Here is a 25,909-nt window from a genome sequence, read left to right as displayed (position 1 = left end):
AGGTGTCTAGTATTGCCAAAAGTAGTTTATTGAGTACACAAACGTTTTCGGGCATCGCCCTTCATCAGGTATCATATACACATATATTATATATACACATATATTATATATACACATATATATATATACACATATATGTATACACACATATATATATATATTGTGCTTTATGGAGATGGACTGGCCCTTTGATATGTTTTGTAGTCTCTGATCGACAACACGTTTTGTTGTGTTCTGTATTTTACTGCCAAGAAATATTTAAATAGTCAAACAAAATTCATAATATTGATCGACTGTTATTTTCATCATATCGATTAACACTTTGTGATATAAATATTAGATACAATTGGAGCTTTTGATGTCTACATATATCAGTTATTAATTAAGTGTTATTCAATTTGTTTATAGGCCACATCATGGATAGACACAATGGTAGAAAATGGCTGTGTGTAAATGGCTGTGTATATACATATATACACACATATATATATATCTATATATACAGTGTTCTCCCAATTAAAAAATTTTTACTGGTAAATCAGTTGTAAGTAAGCTTGCCGAGCGCGCAGTGCGAGGCGCCAGCCCTTCGGGGGGCCTGAGGGCCCCGAAAGCTTTAGGGTACTATAATGCTCTCTGGTGCATTCTCAGCTGCATTTAGACAGTATTTTACAACACTGAAGTATGATCTTTAACAATTTTTTAAAGTAAATTTTTCGTTGTGAATTTACTTTTAACACTTGTCAAAAAGACTAATGAAGGGAATGAAAAAGGACCAGACTGAGACTGTTCTATCAATGGAAGTGAATCAACGCCTGTCTCTTATACACATCTAGATGTGTATAAGAGACAGCACTCAAGCTGAATATCAGATTGTAACTGCTATGAGGGATTTTGAGAACTGGTCATTCGAGGTTAATACCCGCTCATATTTTAATATGACATAAGATAACATGAAGTATATTGCTTATAAAAATTCCAATCTCTGCAATTATTATGTCATTCAAAAGCCTTAACCAACTGGGCCATTCAGGCTTTTGTTGAAAGTTTTAATTCAATTGGAGGCAATTGATTTTGCACTCTACGGTATTCCAATAAAACATTATACGAGTCTTATACATGATAAACAGAGATGTTAATTATCTATAGTATTTCTATTCAAATTGTTGACAGATATACTGTATAATCTGAATGTATTGGTTTTTCTCTTCCATTAGGAAATACGCTGGTCGCATTATGTATCTGAGGACATTACATCATCATCAGAACAACTCAATACGTTATCCTATTACCAGAATCCGTTTTTTAAACCAAGCACTTCACGGTCAACAACAACAGAAAGGACAGCATTTACTTCTTCATTATGGGGTATGGATATTAACCATGGCAATACAGATGATATTTTGTCAGCCTTTAAAGATTTTCCAAGTAAACAAGAAGCAACAGTAAGAGTTGAACCATTATTCGGCAGCAAACAACTTAATAAAGTTACTACCTCTGAAAGCATTGTAACTCAGTGTAATGCTCTACTATTAGGCCAATCAACTCAACCACCAACTAATGTTTGTGCATTACAACCAGCACAAAGTAGTTACGTGTTCGGAAGCCAACTAGCAAAAACTACTTCTCCATTGGCCAGTGTTCCAGCAATGATTGCTCCTGCACTTGGAAGTCAATCAGTGGAAAGTACTTTTTTGTTTGGAAACCAAGCAACACAGAGTACATTTTCATTCGAAAGAAAATCGACAGTCAGATTATCTGGTTGTAGATCAAAATTTAATATTTCACAAAGGAAAATAGGCAAATCGAAAGCTACATCCCTGGCATCACCCACTTCTTTATTTCCAGCAACAAATACTCAAAGTGTTTCTTTATTTGGAAGTAAATCAGCAACAAATTCTGCTGCATTTAGAAGTCAATCACCACAAAGTACTTCTCTTGGCCAACCAGCACAACCTCTGTTTGGAAGTAAACTGGCAACAAGTGCTCCTCAATTAAGAAGTGAATCAACACAAAGTGCTTCTATGTTTGGCAGTAAATCAGCAACCAGTGCTCCTGCATTTGGAAGTCATTCACCACAAAGTACCTTAATCCAACTAGCAAAGAGTCCTCCTCCATTTGGAAGAGAATCAATGCAAAGTGCTTCTTTGTTTGGCAGTAAATTAGCAACGAGTGCTCCTGCATCTGGAATTCAATCACCACAGAGTACGTCCCTAAGCCAACCAGCACAACCTCTATTTGAAAATAAACTGGCAAAGAGTCCTCCTCCATTTGGAAGTGAATCAACGCAAAATGCTTCTTTGTTTGGAAGTACATCAGCAACAAGTGCTCCTGCATCTGAAAGTCAATCACCACAAAGTACCATAATCCAAGCAACAGAATTTCTATTTGGAAGTAAACTGACAATGAGTCCTCCTGCATTTGGAAACGAATCAACGCAAAGTAGTTCTTCTTTGTTTGGAAGTAAATTAGCAACGAGTGCTCCTGCATTTGGAAGTCAGTCACCACAAATCAAACCAGCAGAATCTTTATTTGGAAGTAAAATGGCAAGGAGTCCTGCATTTGGAAGTAAATCAACACAAAGTATTCCTTTATTTGGAAGTCAAACAGCAAAAAGTACCTTTTTATTTGGAAGCCCACAGAGTAACTTTTCAGTTGGAAGTGAACCACTAACAAATGCTTTTGAACTTAGAAGTCAACGAGCACAGGAAAGTGAAGAAGAAGAAGATGAAGATTAGGAGAGTGAAGATAAAGATGAGGAAAGTGAACATGCTGGTTGTGAACCAAGCGCTTCACTGTCAATTAATTTGTTATCTTTACTGAAGACTTCACTCATCGTGGAACTTGAAAATAGGGGTTCAACAGTCCGTATCTGTTCATACAACACCAATATCTGGCAGTTATGTTTCACTACTGTATCTAAAGCTACATCTCTTCACCTTTCACTCCTCTATGAATTTGTTCCGTTAAAAACACCAAAAGATAAATTTTATATAGCAATTTTAATGTATAAATATTTTTATGGCACTGAACCATTAAGACTATATAAAACAATTGAAATGGTATTTGGCAGGCACAGATTTTAGTGCTAAAAATTCACAAAAACATCAAAAACTTCATTAGTTCATAGTATACTAGTATCATTTTATAAATAATACTAGAGTGTATAATTGTATTGGTAGATAGTTTGTCAGATTGAAGTACTGTATAAGTTTTAATTGATATATTTTTTAATTTAGTTATTTTATACTTTTAAACACAGTTGTCCAAATTTAAATTATTACAAAACTTGCTTGGAAAATATGCTGTAAGATCTGTTTCTATTTTAATTATTATTTTTCTTGGATTGAATATTATATTATGTTTTTCGTTTAAAGTTTAAAGGGGCTGGGAGGGGGGGTCACAAGGCCTCTCCTATCCCTAATGCCCCATCATTCTAAAAGAAATCACATTCTGTATTCAACAATTAACCAATGTCAAATGATAATAAGATTGTGTTGATGATCTTAAAAAAATAATATACTACTGTGAAGGGGGCCCTACTGAGTAGAGTAGGCCTATATTGCTCGTGCTCGAGGGGCTATAAAAACATTTTGATAAATAAAGAATGATGCTCTTTTGATTCAGATTAGACTAGCATATATCCTTTTTCAGACCAAAGTAATTTGTGGTATCGTAACATTTTATCAAAACAATCAATTTGGTTACTTGAACGTCTTTTATTGGACTTGTCATATGTCCTTTTTCAGACCAAAGTAATTTGTGGTATCGTAACATTTTATCAAAACAATCAATCAATTTGGTTACTTAAACATCTTTATATTTTCAAGCCTATTTATGCGGATGCGGATGGCGCAAAGAAAACGTGATCTAAAGTCATAGGCCTATAAAATTTTGTCCATCTCCGTGGGTTTTTTTTATAGGGTTAGTAGTCTATTCTTTAATGTTGGAATTGTACCTTATACAGCAAAGTACAACATTTATTGGTTTATAATGCTTAAATTGCTTATTTGGCTAAGCTCATATGGGGCACAGACCAATACAATTATATTTAAGCATGTAACCTATGGACGCTAATGACAATGCATGCACACAAATATTCTAATTAAAGATGTGTGTGCAAAGTAAATTTAAGTGAAATTATGGAGCATTTACATGAGTGTCCATTTTACACAAAAAAAATGAACGCCTCCCTCGAATAAATGCCCTGCAAAACCCATTCTCAACAATAAACGCCTCGGGGCGTTTATTTGAATAACTATTGTGAATAAATACATAACACTACTCAGAGCATGTATTAAACAATGTCGGGTTTAAGTTCCGGTGGAAGATGACTTTGTCAATCTTGATTTCTTCAGTTGCATTTCATTGTATTAGATAATATTTTTTGTACAGGATTATGCGGTTTGTCTTTTTTCATTATATTCGTATGACAGTATAGAGAAAATGAAAAGTATGGATTATTTTATATTATGATATTTTAATATAAATATGGGGCACGAAGAGAGTGCACTTGACTAGTGTTCTTGTCCGATTTTGTATCTAATTGTAGGGTTTGGGGTTCTTCTGGTCTTTTGGTCAAATAAACAAATGAAATAAAGTGACAGCTATGAAAATATGTACATGATATTTTATGTATTAACACATAATATAACAAAATATTTGAGGATTTTATGTTATTGTTGTAATAAGCAGCAAAAGACACCTTTTGTGGGGGATTTAACAACATCCGCTGCATATGCCGTCTGAGTAAATTGTCGATAATTTTTCATTTTCTGTATAAATAAATATATATTAATTCCAGCATAATAAAGGCTTTGAGATAGCGTTGATGCTGTTTTTTAACAAGACAAGAAACAATAAGACATAGACAGTATGAACACAGTGAATTGCTGTCAAAATCAGGCCTAGGACTTACAGATGCAATAACCACACTTGTCTGAATTGAATATCGCGGGGGCGGGTGGGGGGCGAGGTCCCCGACGAGGGGTCAGATTTCCCCGAAGAAAGCAAAGTGGGCGTGGTAAAATTAAGAACAAAATAAGAACAAATTGAGGCTGAGTTAAAACTGTTATGAGGTTTTCATTTTTTTTAATTAAAAAAAAAAGCAATTAAATCTTATCTATACCTTAATTGCAGTAGGTGTGACTTTGTCATACCCTCTATAATACAGGACAGAAAGATACTACTGTAATATAAAATGGGCCAAAAATAAGAACGCTGCGCCCGGTCAAAATTGTACTGGTTTTTATTTTTAAAAAAGGGGAAAAAAGTGTAAGCCTTAGAAACGGTTGTAATATGGACCACTTTCTAAACATTTTGAGCGACGCCTCACCACGCCTACTTGCTTTCGTCAGGGACATCGGCCCCTCATCGGGGACCGCTGCTCGCCTCCCCCTCCACCCCGACGGGCAAATCCTAGTGCCACCCTAGAGCTTAATGGCCTTGTTAGCGTTATAAAAGTCTAACATATTAACTATGGTAAACAACAGTTCACTTAATGTCCAAGGATATTAAATTTCATAACCTCCAGATACCGCAGAACTAACCACACGCTAATTATATTATATTATATATATATATATATATATATATATGTATATACATATAATCATCAAAGAAAGGTAAATACAGTGTTAAAATAAAGGACATAAAAATATACATCGTGTAGCAGCTCTCAATGAATTAGTTCTTAAATAAATGAATATATACCGTATATATAAATATACATATACACACACATACATATTATATACACACACACATATATATATATATATATATATATATATATATATGATAATAATGGAAATATAATTTTAAAGTTTCAAAGACGATAAGTATAATATTGATTCTTGGGAAATAAATATCAATTAAACACTGACAATAGGCTTATCCCGTATAAACTGGCAAAAAAATGTCAACAGCAATAATTAAGCCTGGTTCACATTCACGTTTCAAACGCAAAAACAACAGGATTTACGCCACAAACGCAACTTCGCCTGTTTTTCACTGCCCTTTGCGTGTGAAAATGTCACATTTTGTAGAGTAGGCTTCCTCGGGCCTAGGGGAGGATCCAGTAGGGGGAACATGTCCACCGTTTGCCACTAAATTGTTGAAATTTCAATGCATAGGCCCTACCAATGTTTTTTTTTTCTGAAACGGTTCTCCGCCTTACCCCCTCCCCCCCCCCACCGTTTGAAAAATTCTGGATCTAACAATTTAGCGCTTTATATGGATTTGCTCCATTGTGAACTGAGGCCGAGATGATAATAATCCTATCTCACCTGTTCTTTCCATTTCTATCGAAATACTTATGACTACCAATCTCCCGGACTTCTTTGTATATTCATTCATTTTTTACGAACTTTCTCTTTACTCTTCGTTAAAAAAAACATTCCAAATTGACCAAAGTGTCAACAATTTCTATGAAATCATACCTTTCTAAATTGCACCAGTGCAAAAAAACAAATTAAGAACTCTCCCCAAAAATTTAATAGCAATAGAGGCCACTAAAAACTTAAGGATAAGGCGCCATTAATTAGAGCAAGAACTTAAAATTATGTTTATTTTATGTTGCAAAATAAAATACGTCAGTAGGCCTAACCATTCGAAGTGTGATGAAATTAAACGCGTACAAAATGCAAACGTTGCTTGGCTAACGGGGTATCTGGTCAACATGCGCAGCATCAAACGGGCACAATTTGGCGGAGATGTGTTTGATGCCTGCCATGTGAAGCTTTATACTGTGGACGTCACAAACTGATATCCGCAAAAAAATATGTTGCATATTATGCATCAGCGAAGCAACGAAATAAGCCTTCATATCGTCATAGTGTTAATATCACGAATTTAATCAGAATCCGAATTATTCCCATTAACACGTTTGTTATTTGACTTTTTCTTCTTTTTTCCAACACATTCGGGACTTCTTGTCGAATTAAGTCGCTTAGAAACATGTTTTCTCCGACTAACAGTTCCAAAATGTGGACCCGAAACTAAATGTCCTGACACCAAATCAGGCAATTTAGGTATAACTGAAGATGTTTTTAATAGGTCATTTTGTTGAACGTCGTCTACAACGTATTCAGCAGCAACTCGTTCGTTTCGATGAATTTTCGGCAACAGAACGATTTCGCTTTGAGCGTTTTCTGGTGTTCTTATTTCGTTATGTTTTGTAAATTTGCGTAATGATTCCAATGATGGTAACTTTAATGTATCCGTTGTTCTTCTATCTTCCTTCTTACGTGTTTGATGCGGTCGATTTTTACCGTGTTTATTTTGCGATGTATACGGCCTACTGTCGATGTTTATCGGCGGTAAAACGCTCTTGTGTCTTTGATGATGTGTCTGGCTTTCATGAGAATCTTCATATGTATCCTCAACATAATTTCCATTTAACAAAGATTGAGAGCATGTTAGTGGAGAGTCTGTGTCAGTAGGCGTTCGACTATTATCACTGTTTGTTTTCAATACTGGCGAATATATTGGTGTAAGTCTATGGTCATTAGCAGCACGTATTTCTGAATGCGAACCGTGTGAACGCGGCATTATTTCGAGTGTTGGTGTTTAGATTGAAACAATTTTGTCGTCTGCTCGTCGCAGAAAGTCGGCATACGATCTTTTGCTGAAATATGGGCATCTGTCATTCCAGCCTGAAATGAATCACAAAATCAGAATAATTGCATATCAACTATATTTAATTAATTATCCATTCTTTTCCTACAAACATGAAAATCTCTTTAATGATACGGTATCTTATAGGCCTAGCACCCACAGACCGAACTCATTAGCTTAATTCAGGGTATCAACAGGCCTGAATCAGGCGGTCTCATGGTGAAACGATTTGACGTCAAATCCTACACAGAAATAATATAGTTCTTTTATTTCATAATGTATATCAGACGATTGTTTACTAAGCCTAAGGAGGCTGTAGCGATCCACAATATTAATGAGTAATTAAAATTTTATAAAATAACTTAGGGGGTTAACGGCCGTGTCGCGTGTTGATACTCCCGAGGCGGATTTAAGAAAAGAAGTTGTTGCAGATGAGTGTTTTTTCAGCTCCCAGTAGAACACCAGGCACCACCCCCGATCTAGCTTCTGTTTATGCCGTTACATTACAAGTCGTAATTAATCTTTCAAACAAAATTTGTACTTACTCGCAATGTCGCAACGCATAACTGAATTTTCCGTAGTTGTAGGCCCTTAGGGTTTGATAAAACGTATCCTTTTACGTTTAAGATGTATTCCGGCGAAATATTATGTAATCTGAGTGCGGCTTCAATCAGTGCACAACAGACAATGCGAAATGGATTGCTGTGGACTGACCCTTCTCAGACGTGGGCGTGACCCTCCAGCCTTTGATTATGTTTCCTGAAAGTCGTGATAGGCATAGTTGTTATCTGGCAATGAATTGTTGACCATTTCTCGCGTCATCTGCAGTAGCTGTCGGTAGTCACTTATATTAAGTTATATCTACAGGGAGGGAATTCTCCGCCTAGGATTAATTACTGTTCCCCGTTATGTCAACTAATTACGCGATAAATGTAACATCAACAGGTGTGCACGATAAGATTGTCACCTGAGCTCTGGTCACCTGGTAGTATGCTACTGAATATAAGCTAGGCCTCTGGAGACGAATCCCGGTAAACTTGATAGGCGGGGTCGAAGATACCCGTCTATAAACTGAGTACTCAAACCTACACATAATGTAAGCAATTATTCTATTTAGGCCTAGGCCTATGCATGGTTTTTCAGTGTAGGCCGGCACGCTCCTAATCTGGTCCCCACTCAAATCCTGTTAAGTGTTCAAGTGATTGCGTGCTCTGTGGTGATAGTGTGTGTTTCGAGAGAAACATGCCTGTCATGTCGCCAAACATTTATAAGTCTTACCTCATACCTCAAAATGTATCAATATTCATAGAATGTGCAACCGCTAATGAACTTTAAACTTGGCATGTCCCTTATCATACCCACAATTAATAATCATCCAGATATAATAATTATATACACACACTTTGATATCTCTGATTATCAGCTATGGTATCCTAGTTTACGCTGGAATGCATAAAAAACAATCGGCATTTTAACATCTCTAATTATACTGCTGTCAGCCTGCTATACCGTATTTTTACACTCATACATATTACATATATATCCTATATATATATATATAATTGTTACATGAAGAGAAAAACTCTAAATCGTTTTGCGTAATGATATTATTTTAAGGGGTAAAGAAGAGGAATCTGCGAGTACGAAAACATTTCCCCAAGGGATTCGAACCCGGGACCTTCTGCTGTCTACAGTATATGGCTATACAAGGGACAAATGTATAAGGAAATAGTGTTTGTGATATTACGGAAATTAATTTAACTAATTAAAACTCAATCCTGTAATAATGCCTATTGTGACAATAAAAGAAAACGAACGTCTTAACTCATCTAAATTATTATCAACACTAGAAACGGTAATTAACTTGGTCTAGCCTTGTAATCAAGAACCTGCAGATACTATTTACTATGCCTAATATTAATAACTAGGCTTAGGCCTCATTTATACATTCATTGGTGCTCTGCCATTTTGGCAGGGCTTATGGCATCTAGTATTTTAGAGCTGCCTATTCTCAGCTCTTCTCCTAATTTGAAAATAACTGCCACCCTGTTTCATTTGATGAAGAAACGCGCTTTTCCTTCCTCTTTGTGCTTTCCTTTCCCCAGAAAGCGTATATTTTTAGTAGCTAGTAGGCCTAGGTAATTATTCAAAACCCAGACCTAACTGAAAAATAAAAATTGTCACAGTATGTAACTCAAGTTCAAATGACACTTTTTACTCGTGCAGCTCAATCAAATATTATATGTCATTTTAAACGACCCATTAGTAATAGTAACATCAATGTACAGTATTTTATTTTTTGAAAATCAGACAGCGACGTTCTCTCATAAGTTGGTTTGTAGACGTTTATCTTGTTGATAACCTTTTGACCTCCTGAATTCTGCTATACATGAGATTTTCGGGTCGATTCAGTCGAGACGGCGAGTGGAGTTTTATGTAAATGTTTCATAGAAAAAAAATCGTGTCCGGGCCGGTTGCCCCCCCCCCCCGTTGAATCCGAATAGGGCTTATGAGAACTCTTAACTCCTGGGGGTTCGCCCGAACCCCTAAAAACCCCCCTGGCTACGGGCCTGATGTTTCATAGAAAAAAAAATCGTGTCCGGGCCGGTTGCCCCCCCCCCCCGTTGAATCCGAATAGGGCCTATGAGAACTCTTAACTCCTTGAACTCAAAACTTTGTCCGGTTTTTTTCACCGGGGCCTATGGGTGTGTTGCGAGTTTGCTACGAGTTTTCCGAGTCTGCCATTGTACCGTGTTAAATATAGCCTATAACCATGGACATAACTATTGTACAAATTTCCCGGTTTAAAAAATAAAAGCTTTACCAGACAGTTTACTACTACTTTTTCTGAGGTTGCTACGAGTTAGAATGAACGTGTTGGTATGAGTTTCCTACAATTTTACTACGAGTTTTCCGAGCCTACGGGCCTAAGAAACGCTATTTATGAAAAACCTTTCTGGCACAGGATACTTGGATACCACTGGTATCCAAGCGGCAGTTTCCAAAACGCTACACTGTCGCAGTGCTTTGTATCGTTCCCAACCCAACGCGCTCGAACAGACCAGGCCCATATCCAAGAGGAGTCTTTATGGTTCGGGAGAACCCCCACTTTTCTAGCAACCCCCCCCCCCCTCTTTTCTGGCGAAACCCCCTCTTTAAATTTCCCACTGCAGACCCACCAGACATTTTTAAACATATCTGCTTTTATAGCCTTATTTAGACCCACAAAGCACAAAATTAATCCTCTTGACTTCACGCCAAGAAATCACCCCCACCCCCCACCTTGGAAGAATCTGGCTAGGGCCTGAAAAGAATCTCCGATTCAACGGACTTATCAGCGTCGCCGCCGAATCTGTTTGGGGATAGCGTGTAACGATTTTATGGAAACCAATCCAGGCTAAAGTTACACTCTTGAAGCTAGTAGTAAACTCGTAGTTAACCGGTAGCGGAACAATTCGTACTTTGCTCATCATCATTTATCATATAAACAATATCTTTATTAATTATCACTATCATTATTATTGATTATTGTTGTATTGCCCTTGGTCTTGTGAATTTTGTCTTATGTCAGCTAAGTACTGTAAAACAAAAACTTAAAAAAAGGGTACATCCATATTCATTTAAAAAAGCGCACCGACCCTCGCAATGGAGCTCCATGCTGCCACCAAAGTCATAATAACATCATAAAAGCCGACAATGGGTTCACTACCCTGGTCACCAAATAATACAGTTGTACTTTATAGGTACTTTAAGGATTATATTGCACCGTGCCTATTAACCGTGGCCAATCAAAAGAAAAGAACACTTTATGGTCCAATAAACAGAGTGTAAAGTTACAAATCCACCTCCCATGGAGTTTTGAAAGCAAGTCGTCACAGAAAGCAAGTCGGTATAGACGCCAAGCACCGAAACAACCAAGAAAAAGCACTATCAAAAGTCAACCATGAAGTGTGGATTTCTGCTTATTTTTCTTGTTGGTAAGATTTAAGTATTTATTTAAGTTGTACGTTGTCTTTCCTTTGGTTTATTTAATTGTGTTGTTCCATCATGATCATAAAATAAGAATGTAGACCTTCCCAAAATGATGTGCCTGATCGGTAAATGTCGGTGACCTATGTGCTGCATTGCTCCCCTGGTGTCACAAGTAGACCTCGCCAAGTATACATTCCGGAATGCCCTTATGGTGAACGTTTTGTTGTACACCTCCTTCCTTGTATTTTTCTCTCCCACTTCGTTATCATATCCTATTCAGCTTAAGTAGTATTATTCTACAGTAATTGATATGATTTCGATATTTCCTGTCCTCTGTTTAATCGCTGTCTGTGGTTTATTGTCCCAATACTTACTTCTCAATGGCTAACTAGGTGCTTAAGTCTTTCTGGAGATAATGTTCAGTATGTGTGGTTTCACCTTTTAGCCTTTAATCATTATTTTGTGTACATACCTCCATATCTGTTGATATGATTTTTTTCATGTTAAATAAATGAACACCAAACAACACTGTTTTTCTACGAAGCCCTCCTTTTCTAGTTTTCACACACCATGGTTGTTAGGCAAAATACAAACAATTTGTTTAAAAATGGGCAGCAGTGGCAGATCTTGAATCCCCGAAAAAAAAAGGAGCCAAGGGGCAGAGGTCAAGGAGATTGATGATTAAGTGAGGTTATTTTTAACAATAAGCCAGAAATTTGCTGACAAGGGGTCTGACATGTCCGACAGAGGGGTCCGAACCAAGGTGACTACGAAGCCTCGGTCGACGGCCCAGAATAAAAACAATCCCTGTTAGTGTTTATGGGTTGAATTTTTATGGCTTAATTTGGTCTTAAAATGCTTTTAGACCACGATATTTGGGATTGGCAATCAAAATAGCATTATTTTGATAGCCAAATTATTATTTTTTCTAATTTTTGGTCTGACGACCTAGTCGTTCGTTGGACGACTGGGGGTCCAGGCCTGTCTGACGGGTGGGCAAATGCCCAAACTACCCCAACCTCCCCCCCCCCCCCCGACCCTTGCTGGCACCACGACTGCTTCTGGCACCACGACTGCTTCAAGTAAAGTAAATTACTGTTGGAAGTCTGCGCTTAAATTTTCATCAATATGTTGCGTTGAAAATTAAAGTATCACAATTAATATTAATTAATATTTGGCAGGTTCATGCCATGGATTATCAAGGAAACACTGGCTTAAAAACTTGAATTTTGACAACACTGAAAACTGGGATAAAAATCGAGTTCCATGTGCAAATGATAGGATTATCATCCCAAACCAAGTAAGTCATTTTCATTTACAAAAATCTAAACAGCAGCTGTTTATAGAAAAGATGCCAAAGACTTTCAGCTTTAGGAGAGCATGTAATTAAAATTACAGTTGTGTACAGATATCAACTTTTGCAGATCTCTCTATCTTTTCATTGGCTGTGTTAAATTGTTACTTACTGTGCTCTGTTAAAAAGCTTGAAAAATGATACTGTATTTATATGCCTGAATTGCTTAGGTATGTTATATTGTATGTTAGTGACCTGTTGGTCTTCTGATAGGATTATAACCAGAAAATGTTTTTCTTGCTAACTACAGTCAGTATCTGATTAACATGGAAATGATCTATTTATTTTGCATTTTGTACTATAAATATCAATGGTTTGTATTAAAACATCTGTAAATTAGCAAAACATTTGGGGTTTTTTTCAACCTGTTTCTTTAATGGAAGTTAAAATTTCCAAAATCCTTTGAAATGAATCTAACCTATAAGACATGCTAATCCTTCTCCTTAGACAAAGCATGGTTGCTGTTGACTCCGTGGAGCTCATCTACCCTTTGTTTTCAAATTGCTACCAAGATGGTACTTGACTTGTCTTTACCCATTAAAAAACATTGATGTGAAGGTATTAATTATCAAGAACAGTGTCTGTAATACTACATTTGAAAACATGCATTCATAATGAAACAATAGACTACTTATAAGGACCTCTTGTAAATTTTCTAAGTAAACTTTTTAACATTACTATTAAGTTAACTATTTATATAGTTGGAAAGTGACCATAATTATTTTCAAAGTTCTGTGTTTGGCCATAACTATTTGGCTGAGTTGTAAGTTCCTATTTTTAACCTTTATTCCGAATCCTGATTTATAACAATATGTCATGCATAAATTGACTGTCGGTAATTAATCGGACACAGGCTTTCTCCATAATCAAAAGAGAGACTCAAACATTGGAATCTGATGCTAATTCAATGATCAATCAGTTAAGATCTTTATGCTTTCATTTCTAATCGATCTGTTTTAATGATTTGAACTCTGTAAACTTTATGATTAACTTTGTGATTACCTTACATTATAATAGTTTATATTGATAGCGCATGAGAGTTTAATGACCTGGAGGTTAGGCACCGAAACAAAATAAACTCTATCTATGTAATAAAAATGATTATCAATCTTGATAATTATCTAGTGTTTGCTGTTCAAATTTGTATATAGCTATCATTATAGATATGAGTTTACAACATTGTATACAGTATAAAAACATATTATAAATTTGAAGAATTATTCACATTTTATAGACTCATAAATGTATTTTGATTTCCAAAAAAAAAATTATACTGATTAATTTTAGATAAGAAAGTATTCCTAATGATGACATAAGTAACGTTGAAATATTGAATCCCAACACGATGGCGTGTATTTCAATACTTGAATCTGAATTATACTGTACTTTCTTGTATTTTGTTTATACCAGGGATTCTCAACTATATTATTACAGGGGCCATGTTTGTAGATTGAATCAAATTGAGGGGCCAATGATCATGCTAATGGGTCTGGAGGGATGTGTGGCCACTATCACTTTTCTGTTTCAATAAGTCAAAAATCAAAAAAGTAATTTTATATAATGACTTTCAGAGGTTTTACTTTATATTTAAAATTGAATAAGAATTGAAAATATATGATTGGAGTCAATTGAAAATGATGGTAATATTTGATTCCTTTTCTGCCTAAATTGATCACTTTCAAATTCATGGGTATTTCAATAAATAAATAAATTGCAAAAATGGTAAACAAGTTATGATTGCTTCCATAACAAAAAGTAATTTTATAATGACTTTTAGAGGTTTTACTATATATTTAAAATTGTATAAGAATTGAAAATATATGATTGGGGTCAATTGAAAATGATTTTAATATTCGATTCCTTTTCTGCCTAAATTGATCACTTTCAAATTCATGGTATTTCAATAAATAAATAAATTGCAAAAATGGTAAACAAGTTATAATTGCTTCCATAACAAAAAATCACCTGTTCTGTAGACACATTTGTTTATACCTTGTATAGTTAAATTTTTTTCTGAAAGATCTTTAGAAGGTGAAAAAAAAATTATATTTTCTCATGTACAGTAAGCATAATGGTTCTATCAAAAGCACCTGGGCAGAGAAGAAAATATGCAAATAAAAGTTTATTGAGAAAAGAGTGAGAGACGTAAAAAGGTAATGGACCTATGCTAAGCCCCTCCCCTTGGATATTGTTGCTAACGTCCCACAAAACAACAGGACGCATATATTCCTGGCTCTGTTCTGATTGGTCAGTTAAGTTTGATTGACACTCTGGAAGGTACATTGAGTGTGCCCTTAGGCCTTGGCTCGATATCTCATTGCGTGGTTGTATTTAGAAAGTGATGTGATGTGATATATATCTTTTATGTTTATTTAATTGTGTTGGAGATACATGATAGTGGCAGGCAGAATAAAAATGAAGAAAAATGTGTTTTGTTTTGAAATTACAATATTTTATGGCAGCGGTTGTTTCAACAGGCCAAAAAGTATATTTATTAAAAAATGTACAGTATAATATCGTATCGGCTTCGTATACAAATCAAAAATTGTTGCATCAGAGGGATAAAAAAAATAGTTGTACACTACATGATGCCAAATGTACAGTATCTATATATTTTTATTTATTTTTTTGCCATTTTTTGGCCAAAAAATATTTTTATTACTAAAAATAAAAAAGAACTTGAAATTCATAATGATGTTAAAAAAGGCTATATTTTAAGCCTAAATTAATAAAATTATGATCTTAACTTTGGATTTTAACCCCTATGTTTTACTAATTTCCCAATCAAAATACATATGGTGATGGTTGCAAAGAACTCCTAGAATTATATACCCTATGCCGAATACACTCTGTTATGATCAGTTGCGATGTAATCGGTGGTAATCCAAAACTGATCACTCCCAATCGCAATCAACGAGCGCGTTCAGACCAATACGAAAAAACTTTACATTCTGTGGCCTACTGTAGGCCTCTGGTGGCTAGGCCTATGTTGACTGACCTCAGCCAAAAACTGTTCCTATTTCACACACGATTTTACTTTGCGGTTGGGTGTGATTGGGTGTCGCAACCAATTTTGAGATATACAAATCGCTATGCGATGCTAGTCTGAATAGGATATTAGATATCCTATAGGCCTTTTGTAAAAACATTTTCGAATGCTGTTGTATTTGGGCAACACAAAAATTTGTACTTGCCTTATCAATGAAAACTAATAATCTGTTTAGGTATGCATCTTATGTTCGTTAATGAATCAGGTGCGGTAGTCTTTGATCTCTTCATTGAACATTTTCTATTATGTGTTACAAGGGCACTTCAACACCTGTGTAAATATGAACTTTTCCTTGCTTAAATGACATCAGATTATAACACCTGTAGTTTGTATGGTATCATTGAATCCTATTAATTAGTCATTAAAAATCCATTAAAAAATTGTTTCCGTATAAATTCAAACTTTTTGTAAAAGGAAGGGAGAGACAGCCAACCTCCCCTTCCTGTGTCTGACACCATATCGAAACTATTGGACCAAAAACATTCTTATTCAAAAACATTTGATTTCCAATCTCTAATATGGTCTAAAAAGACAATTTGGGCAATTCTGGCCATGTAAACATTCACCATGAACCCTACCAAGGATTTTTATTCCGAGACCTGTTTGGTTTGGACCAATTGTCGGATCCCCTTTCGGCAAATTACTGGAGAGACCCACTTTGTTGGCCATCAGCATTTTTAGTTCATTAAAGTTGTTATCTACAAGCCACAGTTAGAGGAATATGAAAATCCCCACTAGGTATTCCAACGAAGAAGGATTCCAAGCAATGTTGAGGGAAAATACAAAAAAAAAATATGGCAGTAGTAAAAAAATAATAACCCCGGTGGCGATAAGAAAAACCCAGTAGCGATAAGAAACAAATTAATTTTTTAAATTGACCATTATGCTTTTTTTTTGTCTATCAGACAAGATTTGATTTCTAATTAGTGTATACATAAAATGAACACCTGTTAGTATTCCTGATAATTTGTCATTGAAAACCTATAATCACTTTATTTTGTTTGTAGTCTTTGATCTCCCTTATCATTATCGTCACACTTTTTTCATTTTGCTAATGATTGATTGAAGTATGATGTCAACTTAAAATGTGGCAAAGACCAGCCAAACAAGTCACTCCTTGCAAAAAATTGATTTTTAGATTTATAATAAACAATAAAATGAGAGCTATAAAATGGTAAAAGAATCGTTTAAATCTGACATTTCGTTATGAAGTTACAGGAGTTTAAACATACTGTACAGCTGTTTAAAGAAAAATATTTAAAAAATCAGCCTTTAAAGTTTACGATATCGGGAATTTCTCGGGCAGAAGCCATATACCAAAATTGTTGTTTTAACTTTTAAAATGGGGAAAATAACAGCATAGCATGATGTGTAGTCAAATCCTTAAGAAATGTTGTTTTAACATTGCACATTGGGAAAATAACAGCATAGAATGATGGGTAGATATATAAAGGGTAGTTTATTGCAATAAAATGGATTTCAGAAATGTTGACATTTCAGCATGTTTTGGCTATTATCTCTGAAACATGTTTTGCGACAAGTGACTGGTTTGGCTTGTCTTTGCCACAAATTAACAAGTGAATTGTTATTTTGATAATAAATCAGCAAATATAAATACTGATAAAGTTATAACAATGATTCTATGTTATTAGAGTATTGTAGATATTTTTAGATTATTGTTCACTGGTGTACATTACCCAAGGGACAGGTTGTCAAATAAGATATATACGGTATATCACTTATATAAACAATGTCAATTGAATATATTCAACAACAACAAAAAATACCATTTTCCATGGCTTCACTATGAAAAATTGTTATTTTAAAAAATCAGTATCTAAGAAGGAATTTTGTTCTCATTATGAGTAGAAAAATTTTACATTTTACAAGTATTATTTATGTTGTATATTTTTTGTGTTATTTATGCTATATATTTTTATGGAAAAATAACACAAATAAAACGAGTAAGAGTAGGTGTTCTGTACAGCACATGTTTTAATTGTTATAAGTTTGTTGCAATTGCATTAATTTGTGGTAAATATATTTAGTAAATTCCATATTGCTAGAAACTTTGTTTCCACTTATTTTTTTAATGAATTTTCAGATTCTTATATAACATTTATTATCATAAAGCAAGACATATGAAATGCAAATAACTTTGTCTTTACCATTTGTAGTCGGAGTCTGTTTACGTGCAAACCAACACCACTCTCCGTGAGATGGTTTTGCCAGTGGATGGGGAGGTTGTTCTTGGTCAAAATATTGTCATCAATTTTGCAAGTGATGCAGCTGTAGATTTGGAATGCAATGGAGAAGGTCAGTTTATGTTTTATGTTTCTTTATTTTTTCACACAGATAACAGCTGGTATGCTAAGCTGTAGACCATTGCTCTAAGCCCTGCCTCTTGGATATTGTTATTAAGCCGTTATAATGTCAAAGTAATTGTGTTTATTGTGCGACATGCGAGATCCACGCCCTGTTTGGTCAGTTGTTGAGTTTCTTGACCCTCTGGAACCACAGTTGTGTCGTCACAACGCCAGGTGGTGCTCTCTGTTGTCAACAGACGTTGGTTACCGTTCATTACGCCTGAATGATGTCATAGGCTTTCTGGAATAGGCATTTTAAAATCTAATATTTTACCATCAAAATGTACTAGAAACACAAAAGCTCGCATTATATTAGTTATCGAACACACATTTAATCATCAATTAAAACTTACAAAGAAAAAGTAAGATACAACATCTTAATAATTACGTTAGAAATTGGGATCAATGGTTTGTCAGTGGTGAAAATGGCATCCGGTTGAACTTATTTTGCAACGATAGCAACGGAGTAGTATTACATGGTATCGTGACGTAGCACTGTAGTACTCTATATGGAAGTGCCCACTCTATAGGCCTAAATATAGTTTCATTATGTTGTTTTTCCATTAGGCCTAAAAAAGAAATTGTTTGTTTGCCCTCCAGCGCCCGGCCCTAGTTCACGGAAAAAGTACTGTAGGGGCAGTGTTTCTTTTTTTATTTTTTGTTCACAAATTTAAAAAAGCTATCTTTAGTTTTCTCCATTTTGCACATGAAAGTTTTCTAAATTTGGTGTCTGACGCAAGGTATCGCCATTCTAGGCCTAAATTAATTGCAAGATATTAATTATGGGTTATTTTTATTCAGTCTGATGAATACCCTTTGAAAAACAAATAGTGAGACCAGGCTTAATTGTAAGCATTGCGACTTAATATGTTAATTTTAGTGACAGGACAAAAAAAAAATATTAAAAAAACTTTTTTGCGCCCGCCCCCTCCTGTACAATTTTCAGCATTAAAGGGAAAACAAACAATTAATTTTTTAGGCCTTATGAGAGAGAGTCGTGTTTTATATGTCTTAGATGTCCTTGGGATTTGAAGCATGTTAATGATTAGTATGAAATCTAATGAAGGTTATATAAATGATTGTAATTATTTTTTAACTGCAATAAGTTAGTTTATTACAATTTATAAGATACATTGGTAATAAACAAATTATTCTAAATAATTAAACAATAAGCTAAGAGTGATCAGATGTACAGTATATGAAAATGTGGTTGTGTTACAACCATTGGAAGTTGATGGAGCAAATCCTGGGCTTGTAGTAAACCTATGCACTGCTTCTTGGTAAACTTTGAAATTATAGTCAAGACATTTACACAAGCTTACAACGTCAGTATTTCAAAACATGTGAAATAACCATTAATATGGTAATTACATTTAAATCTTTAAAGAAATTATATGCTTTACAACAAGTCACCGAGAATATTGGCTAAACTAGGAAATTTTTAAATTTCAAAGTATGAGCCATTAAGTACACAGGACCAATGTCTAAACATTCCTCATGGAGGATGAGGTAAAAAGTAACTGTTTTAAATGTATCCAAGGACTAGTGTAAATTGGTATTTAAAGGATATGGAACTAAAACCAGACTCCTCCGTAGGAAAACATAGCTTGAATATGATGTACAACTGATTTTTTTAAGACACAGAAAATGCTGTTTGACGAAAAACTTGGGAACGGTATACAGATATTTTAAATATAACCATTCTTTCTTCCCCAGTTCTAAAATATTGAAAAATCTGTATCATTAACCGTTCCTGAGTTTTTTCAGACACCAATTTGTGTCTTTAATCAAAAAAGTTGTACGTCATATCAAAAAAATGTTTTTCCTCTGGGCCTGATTTTATGAAATATACTACAATGACTAAAGCAAGAGTACAGTTTTATAAATATTTTAACATTTTCATCTTGAAAATATTAATTTCTATCATATTATTTTTTTTTTCTTTTAATTTAATCCAGACTTAACCTACAGTCGCAACAAAATCAAGAACTGGTTTGACCCAGCTAACTGGAAAGATGAGGATGTGAACGTGAATGTTGAAACAGAGCGTGTTCCTTGTACCATAGACCAGGTGGTATTCCCGTCTAAAAGCTTATTTCACGTTCAACTCGACCAAAGTTTGTCCATTGCAACTATGAAGATTGGCACAGAGGTAAAGTCTAAATTTGATAGTCTGCATGGAACATGTAATAAACATTAATACAGGTTAAAATGTAGACCCTACCTACAAAGTTAAAACAAGGGTGAAATCTCTTTTGTTTGCTATTTCAAGAAAACACTAACTATGTAATAACTTACTTAAAAATGTAATGTCCCCTGAAAAAAATCATTAAAAAAAATTTTTTTAATGTAACTTGCTCATATATTATCTTGAGCATAGAAATTATTGAATTTTAAAAATGTGTATCCTGATTTTTATATATGGATAATGAAAAAATAAATAAAATAAAATAGTTTTTCATTTTTGCTGTAAAATTGTGGGTAAACATATTTTAAATACATTAATTTCTATATTCAAATTGATAATTGTTATGTTACTGCAAAATGAGCAAGTTATTTAATTTTAACAATTATTTTCATGATATTTCTTGGTATTTTTCATAGGAAAATACATTTTTTTATACCAAGCAAGCAATTAAAATATTAAATTTTCTTGATGAGAAAGCTCAACAAAGTAAGTTAACAAATCTGTAAAAACAAAATTATATTTAGCTTTGTTTTGCTATTTAATTTTTTAAAATATATATTTTGACCTTTGACTTGTACAGGCATACACAACAAAAAGTCTGGCAAGTTTCTTTGACAGTCCATCAGGCCTAAAGCAGTTTGAACGCATTAATGCAGCGTCAATAGAATTGACACAGAAGACACAGTGTGATGATATTACTGGATGCGTTTGTGGCAATGACAAGAGTGTGATCAAAGATAAAATTTGTGGCCTTTACGAGTGTCCTAATATCGCATGTCAGTCGCCGCTGCGGGCGGTAGGCGGCTGTTGTAATCTGTGCGGTAAGTTTGTAAAAAATACTATGCAAGCTACTGTATTAATTTGAATAACTAAACATCAATTTACAATACATATTTGAAGTTGACGTTCTATTATTTTTTATTATGTTTCGTTATATTATTTATTATGATGGTTATACAATTGTAATTTTGAATAAATGTGAATAATTACAGGTGGTGGAATTTTAGCAATGAATTACTATGAGAGTAAATTAAACATCTGTATTTATTTGATAAACATCAATTTTGAAATACTTTTGAAGTTGACCTTCTATTATTTTTAATTATGTTTCATTATTTTTTTTTTCATTATGATGGTTATAAAATTATAATTTTGAATAAATTTGAATAAATACTGGTGGAATTTTTACATTGAATTACTATGCAAGTAAATTTAACATCTTCATTTATTTGCATAAATATCAATTTTTAAATAAAAGGTTGAGGTTCTAATAAGTTTTATTATATTTCATTATTTTATTTATTTCTTTCTTTATTATGATGGTTTTAAAGTTATAATTTTGAATAATTACAGGTGGAATGTTGACAATGAATTACTATGAAAGTAAATTTAACATGGAGCTTTTCAAGCAAGATATGTATGACACATATTCATCAGCAGAATACATAGGAACAAGGGTGAATATTTAATTTCAATTTAATACTTTATATATTTATTTCAAATATATTTTGTTGGGGTGGTCCATCCAGACAGAGCTGATTAATTGGGATCTTTGTATGTACAAAAAAAAAGACAAAAGAATAAAAGATGAAAATTTAATTAGAACTTTAACATCAACAAATTAATTAAATTAAAACAAAAAAAATTCAAATGGAAATTTTTATAAAATAATGATTTAAAGAAAAATTTAAATTAATAATTAACAAAATAAAAGTGTAACATGGTGATTCACATACTGACATGGTGTAACATGGTGATTCACGTACAATTGTAAATTTATTTTCGAAGGCGATAATTGCCTTCCATACTACATCGTCTTTCTTTTATCTTTCTCTTTTACGCGGTTCAGTAAAACTAAATTACCAAAGCTAGCTACTAAAGTTATAAAACTATCAAGATTATAAAATATTTAGGAAATTTTCACTTTGAAGTGGCATCACTGGGTAGAGTGATCGTACTGTTTGGTTATTGTGAACGTATTGCTCAGGAGCTGCAAAGCCGGGGTTTTTTTCTCTGATTGGAAAATAAAAGAATTTAAGATCGGCAATGGTGTTGTCATCTTTTTCCTGTTTACATTAGGAAATGTAACATTGACACATAAAGAAACAGTAAACTAATTGAAATAATAAATCAATCGAGTTTTAGAGAACTCTATTTTAAACGAAGGGTGGGAAAACATTATAACACTATCATTTTCTTTTCCCATTTTCCATAGCAAGCTGGTTCTGGCAAAATCAGAGGAGAAATAAAAAATATAATTGACTGTCATAATATGAGTGTCAGATAAAAAGCAATAGAGGGCACTTGAGCGCCTATTGCATAGTTGTAGATTGCAATGCTGCGATGATCAGATTAAAAATTTTACCTGGTATTGAAGAAGAAATAAATCTTATCACAAGGATTCAAGGCAGTGTCCAGTGTAACAAAATTACAGAATAATAATTTTTTTCTGAAATTTCTAGTTACTCACGGTGGTTGGTGCGTCAAATGTATGATTAATTTCTGTTGAATATTCTTGTTGTTCTCATTTTAGGATAGAAAAAAGAGGGACACTGCAACAAATGATGGTGTAGATTTGTATATATCTAAGGTCACAGGTGACAAAATACAGATGGTGTTAACGGATAAAGTTCCAGGCACAGATAATGGAAAAAACGCTTCGGATAAAGCAAGGAAAATCAAAGATGATCTTGCAAAGAGTAAGTTGAAAAAACCCATTATCGAATGCACTTGAGTGGTGGTGAGGATGCTCAACGCTAAGGTAGTGGGTGTTGACGATTCTCTATAGTGGTGCTGCCACCTATAGTTGTTAGTAGTTGAGAGCTGCTATGTGTGATTAGCAATTGGAAATAAAGGTTATAACTGACTGGTGTATTTGATTTGAATATTGGGACTAGTAGCTAAAGCCTGCAAAAGTGGTGGAAGGGTGACCCCTTGGAAAGTTTGCATTGTTGATAATATGCCAGATTGTCACAACGTTTAAAAAAAATTTTGTCTAAAGCGCATAGAAACTTACAGCGCTATATCAGTGTAACTTATTATGTATTATGATTATCAATATCACCCTAGTAAATGGAAAACTACTACAGAGTCTTTAGTTTGTTTACAAAATATAATAAATTTATTCTTTTTCAGATAACAGGTATGGCGTCTACAACATATATTTGCAAGCAACTTCAGCAGCAACAGGCAAACAAAACCAGAAAGGAGGTAACTAAACTATATTTTTGGTTTAATTATGAAAGAATACAATTAATATTACTTGATAGGTCTACATCTTCTAGGCCTATATATGAAAACAAATAATCTGACCAGCATAAAAAGAAGAGCATTGCTTTCAGGGGTACTAAATTTAGTCTCTGTGTGGGGTCAACAAGAGCTAGAGTAGGTTAAGTTTGTACTGCCTACCGTCCCTGTTTATGCATATTTCTCTTACTTTGTAGACATGAGTGCTGGTGCAGTAACAGGTGTTGTGATTGCGGTTATCATCATTCTTGTAATTGTGATTATTCTCAGCTACATGTTCGTCAAACGCAGGTCAGTTTTATGTTGAACTTTATTCTATATTTTTCACCACTGCATTATGATATGGATATATATGTTTATAGGATGCAGGTTACCCGAACACTGTCTTGTTTTTATAAGAAGAGGGAAGTTATAATTTCAGAGCTTAGAGTTTAGGTGTTTTTGACAAAAAGTGTAAAGTTAAGTTTGAGAATTCAGATATAGGAGCTTTCATTTTGTTCTTTAGCCAGGTACACCCTTCACTGGCTGCTGTCAGTTGACATTAGATTCCATGGTAAACCCAAGGTGCATGCAACAGATCACTTTAAAATGTATCAATTTTTTTTTCGCAGGCCCCTAAGTAGGACATGGTTCAAGAAGGATGAACCATTAGATGCATCGCTTGAGATGGCTCCAGGCATCGCTGTCGTGGACTTGAGTTTTGATAACCCTATGTATGATAGTCCTACTAAGGTAACATTAATTGAATATTTAATGAAATCTTCCGGGTTCAATTCTAATAAAACTTCAAAAAGGTTTTATAAGATTTTTGTTTAGAAAGGCTTCACCATGGAATTGCAAAAATTTGCTTATTTTGGAGTAACATGCTCGTCTCATTTTTAGGGTGCCATATCCCCTGTAATGCCCCCTCAACTCTGGGTCCGACCTACCCATCCAATATTCTTTCCTTGGATCCCATGTAATAAAACAGTTCTGTCAATTAAATCAGCAAAATAGCTTATTTAATGCTTTAATAATGTTGGATGTGTAGGCCCTATTTCATATTTTTTGAAATCTTTGAAAGTAACTTTGAATTTGACCAATAATGTGATTTATTTCCATAGGAGAATTTCTACATGGATCCTTCCCGTCCTTTTCCAAATCTAGATGACGACACTTCATTCTCCGCCGGATCTCCAATCGATGATGATCGCAGCCACAGCATACTATCTTTCTCCAACCCATTACCAGACGACTTGCCGGACCGTACCTTGAAGAAGACCGCCCCGGCTGAAGAAGGTGGCGTCAAGGCCTTCACCAACCCTCTCCCGGAGGACTTGGGAGATTTGGGTACCCCTACCGTGATGGACCCCATTCAATCCCCTGACACCAAAAAAGGAATGGAAGATGAGACCGATGCGTAGGTTGTGAAAGTGACAAGACAGAAACCTACATGTAATCATCCAGTCTATAGGGAGATTTTGCATCCTTACGAAAACACTAACGAATACGTCATTGTCATTATTGTCAATCATGCCGAAAACAGTCTTGACAATATGCTGTATCAGCTGAATATAATTCTTCATTCATGCAAAACGCATAAATCACCTACGTTGTGGCACATATACTACTGTAGGGTTGTCTAAAAAATTGGTGACGTAACTGTATTTGTTATCATTTACGTAAGCTTGCGAAAACTCTCTTAACGTTTTATTTTAACCAATACATAGGGCACTTTATATATCAATTTTATATGCATTTAGTATACTCAATATAAAATAAATGTGTCCTTAGAGTAGCATGCATGGAAAATGTTAGTACTCCGAACCACGTGTGGAATATGCTTTTGAATTTTAGAATGATTTTAATATAAAGCAATACACAACATGAGATATGTGTCCATAGGTAGCATGATCAGAATATTTTAATACCAATTTACATTCCTTGAATACTGAATAATTTTAATGTGGGTAATTTTAAAAATATCTTAGATTTCATAATATATTCAAAATTTCCCAAAATATATAAAAACATAAAATTGTGTTTTAACATCAATAGCTGTGTCTGTATTACACAGTATTTTAGCAGTATTGTAAATAAATACAATTTTGATTGTAAAATTGTGCGAGTTGTAATTTTAT

General features: G+C 34.2%; 3 protein-coding genes across 5 annotated transcripts in view; 2 read left to right on the top strand and 1 right to left on the bottom strand.

The window, feature by feature from the left end:
- The window catches only part of LOC117108477, a gene marked incomplete in the record, with an annotated part of 13,441 nt that extends 8,828 nt beyond the window's left edge, over nt 1-4,613 (top strand). Inside the window, 1 exon segment of the mRNA XM_033250491.1 lies at nt 1,215-4,613. Within this exon segment, the coding sequence (XP_033106382.1) occupies nt 1,215-2,735 (1,521 nt within the window).
- Nucleotides 4,614-5,077: 464 nt separating this feature from the next.
- Nucleotides 5,078-9,051, bottom strand: LOC117108450. 3 transcript variants are annotated; one of them, XM_033250460.1, is made up of 2 exons: nt 8,900-9,051; nt 5,078-7,652 (listed from the first exon to the last, which is right to left on the bottom strand). In XM_033250460.1, the coding sequence occupies exon 2, from the start codon at nt 7,546-7,548 to the stop codon at nt 6,850-6,852; it is 699 nt and encodes a 232-aa protein (XP_033106351.1). In that variant the 5' UTR covers nt 7,549-7,652; nt 8,900-9,051; the 3' UTR covers nt 5,078-6,849. The 3 variants fall into 3 exon arrangements, with proteins under 3 accessions (XP_033106351.1, XP_033106350.1, XP_033106349.1); XM_033250459.1 differs by having other exon boundaries at nt 8,893-9,046; XM_033250458.1 differs by lacking the exon at nt 8,900-9,051 and adding an exon at nt 8,160-8,297.
- Nucleotides 8,577-25,888, top strand: LOC117108448 (protein amnionless-like). The gene is made up of 12 exons (XM_033250456.1): nt 8,577-8,710; nt 11,358-11,591; nt 12,768-12,886; nt 18,167-18,305; nt 20,314-20,507; nt 21,124-21,364; nt 21,897-22,000; nt 23,077-23,242; nt 23,679-23,753; nt 23,987-24,080; nt 24,401-24,521; nt 24,893-25,888. The coding sequence occupies exons 2-12, from the start codon at nt 11,558-11,560 to the stop codon at nt 25,190-25,192; spliced, it is 1,587 nt and encodes a 528-aa protein (XP_033106347.1). The 5' UTR covers nt 8,577-8,710; nt 11,358-11,557; the 3' UTR covers nt 25,193-25,888.
- Nucleotides 25,889-25,909: the final 21 nt, after the last annotated feature.

This window comes from Anneissia japonica, unplaced genomic scaffold, assembly GCF_011630105.1.
Source record: "Anneissia japonica isolate Jap-2015-1 unplaced genomic scaffold, ASM1163010v1 scaffold3940_len624931_cov186, whole genome shotgun sequence".
NCBI lineage: Eukaryota > Metazoa > Echinodermata > Crinoidea > Comatulida > Comatulidae > Anneissia > Anneissia japonica.
Note: the sequence above shows the minus strand (reverse complement) of the source record. Positions and strands in the feature narration are given on the sequence as shown.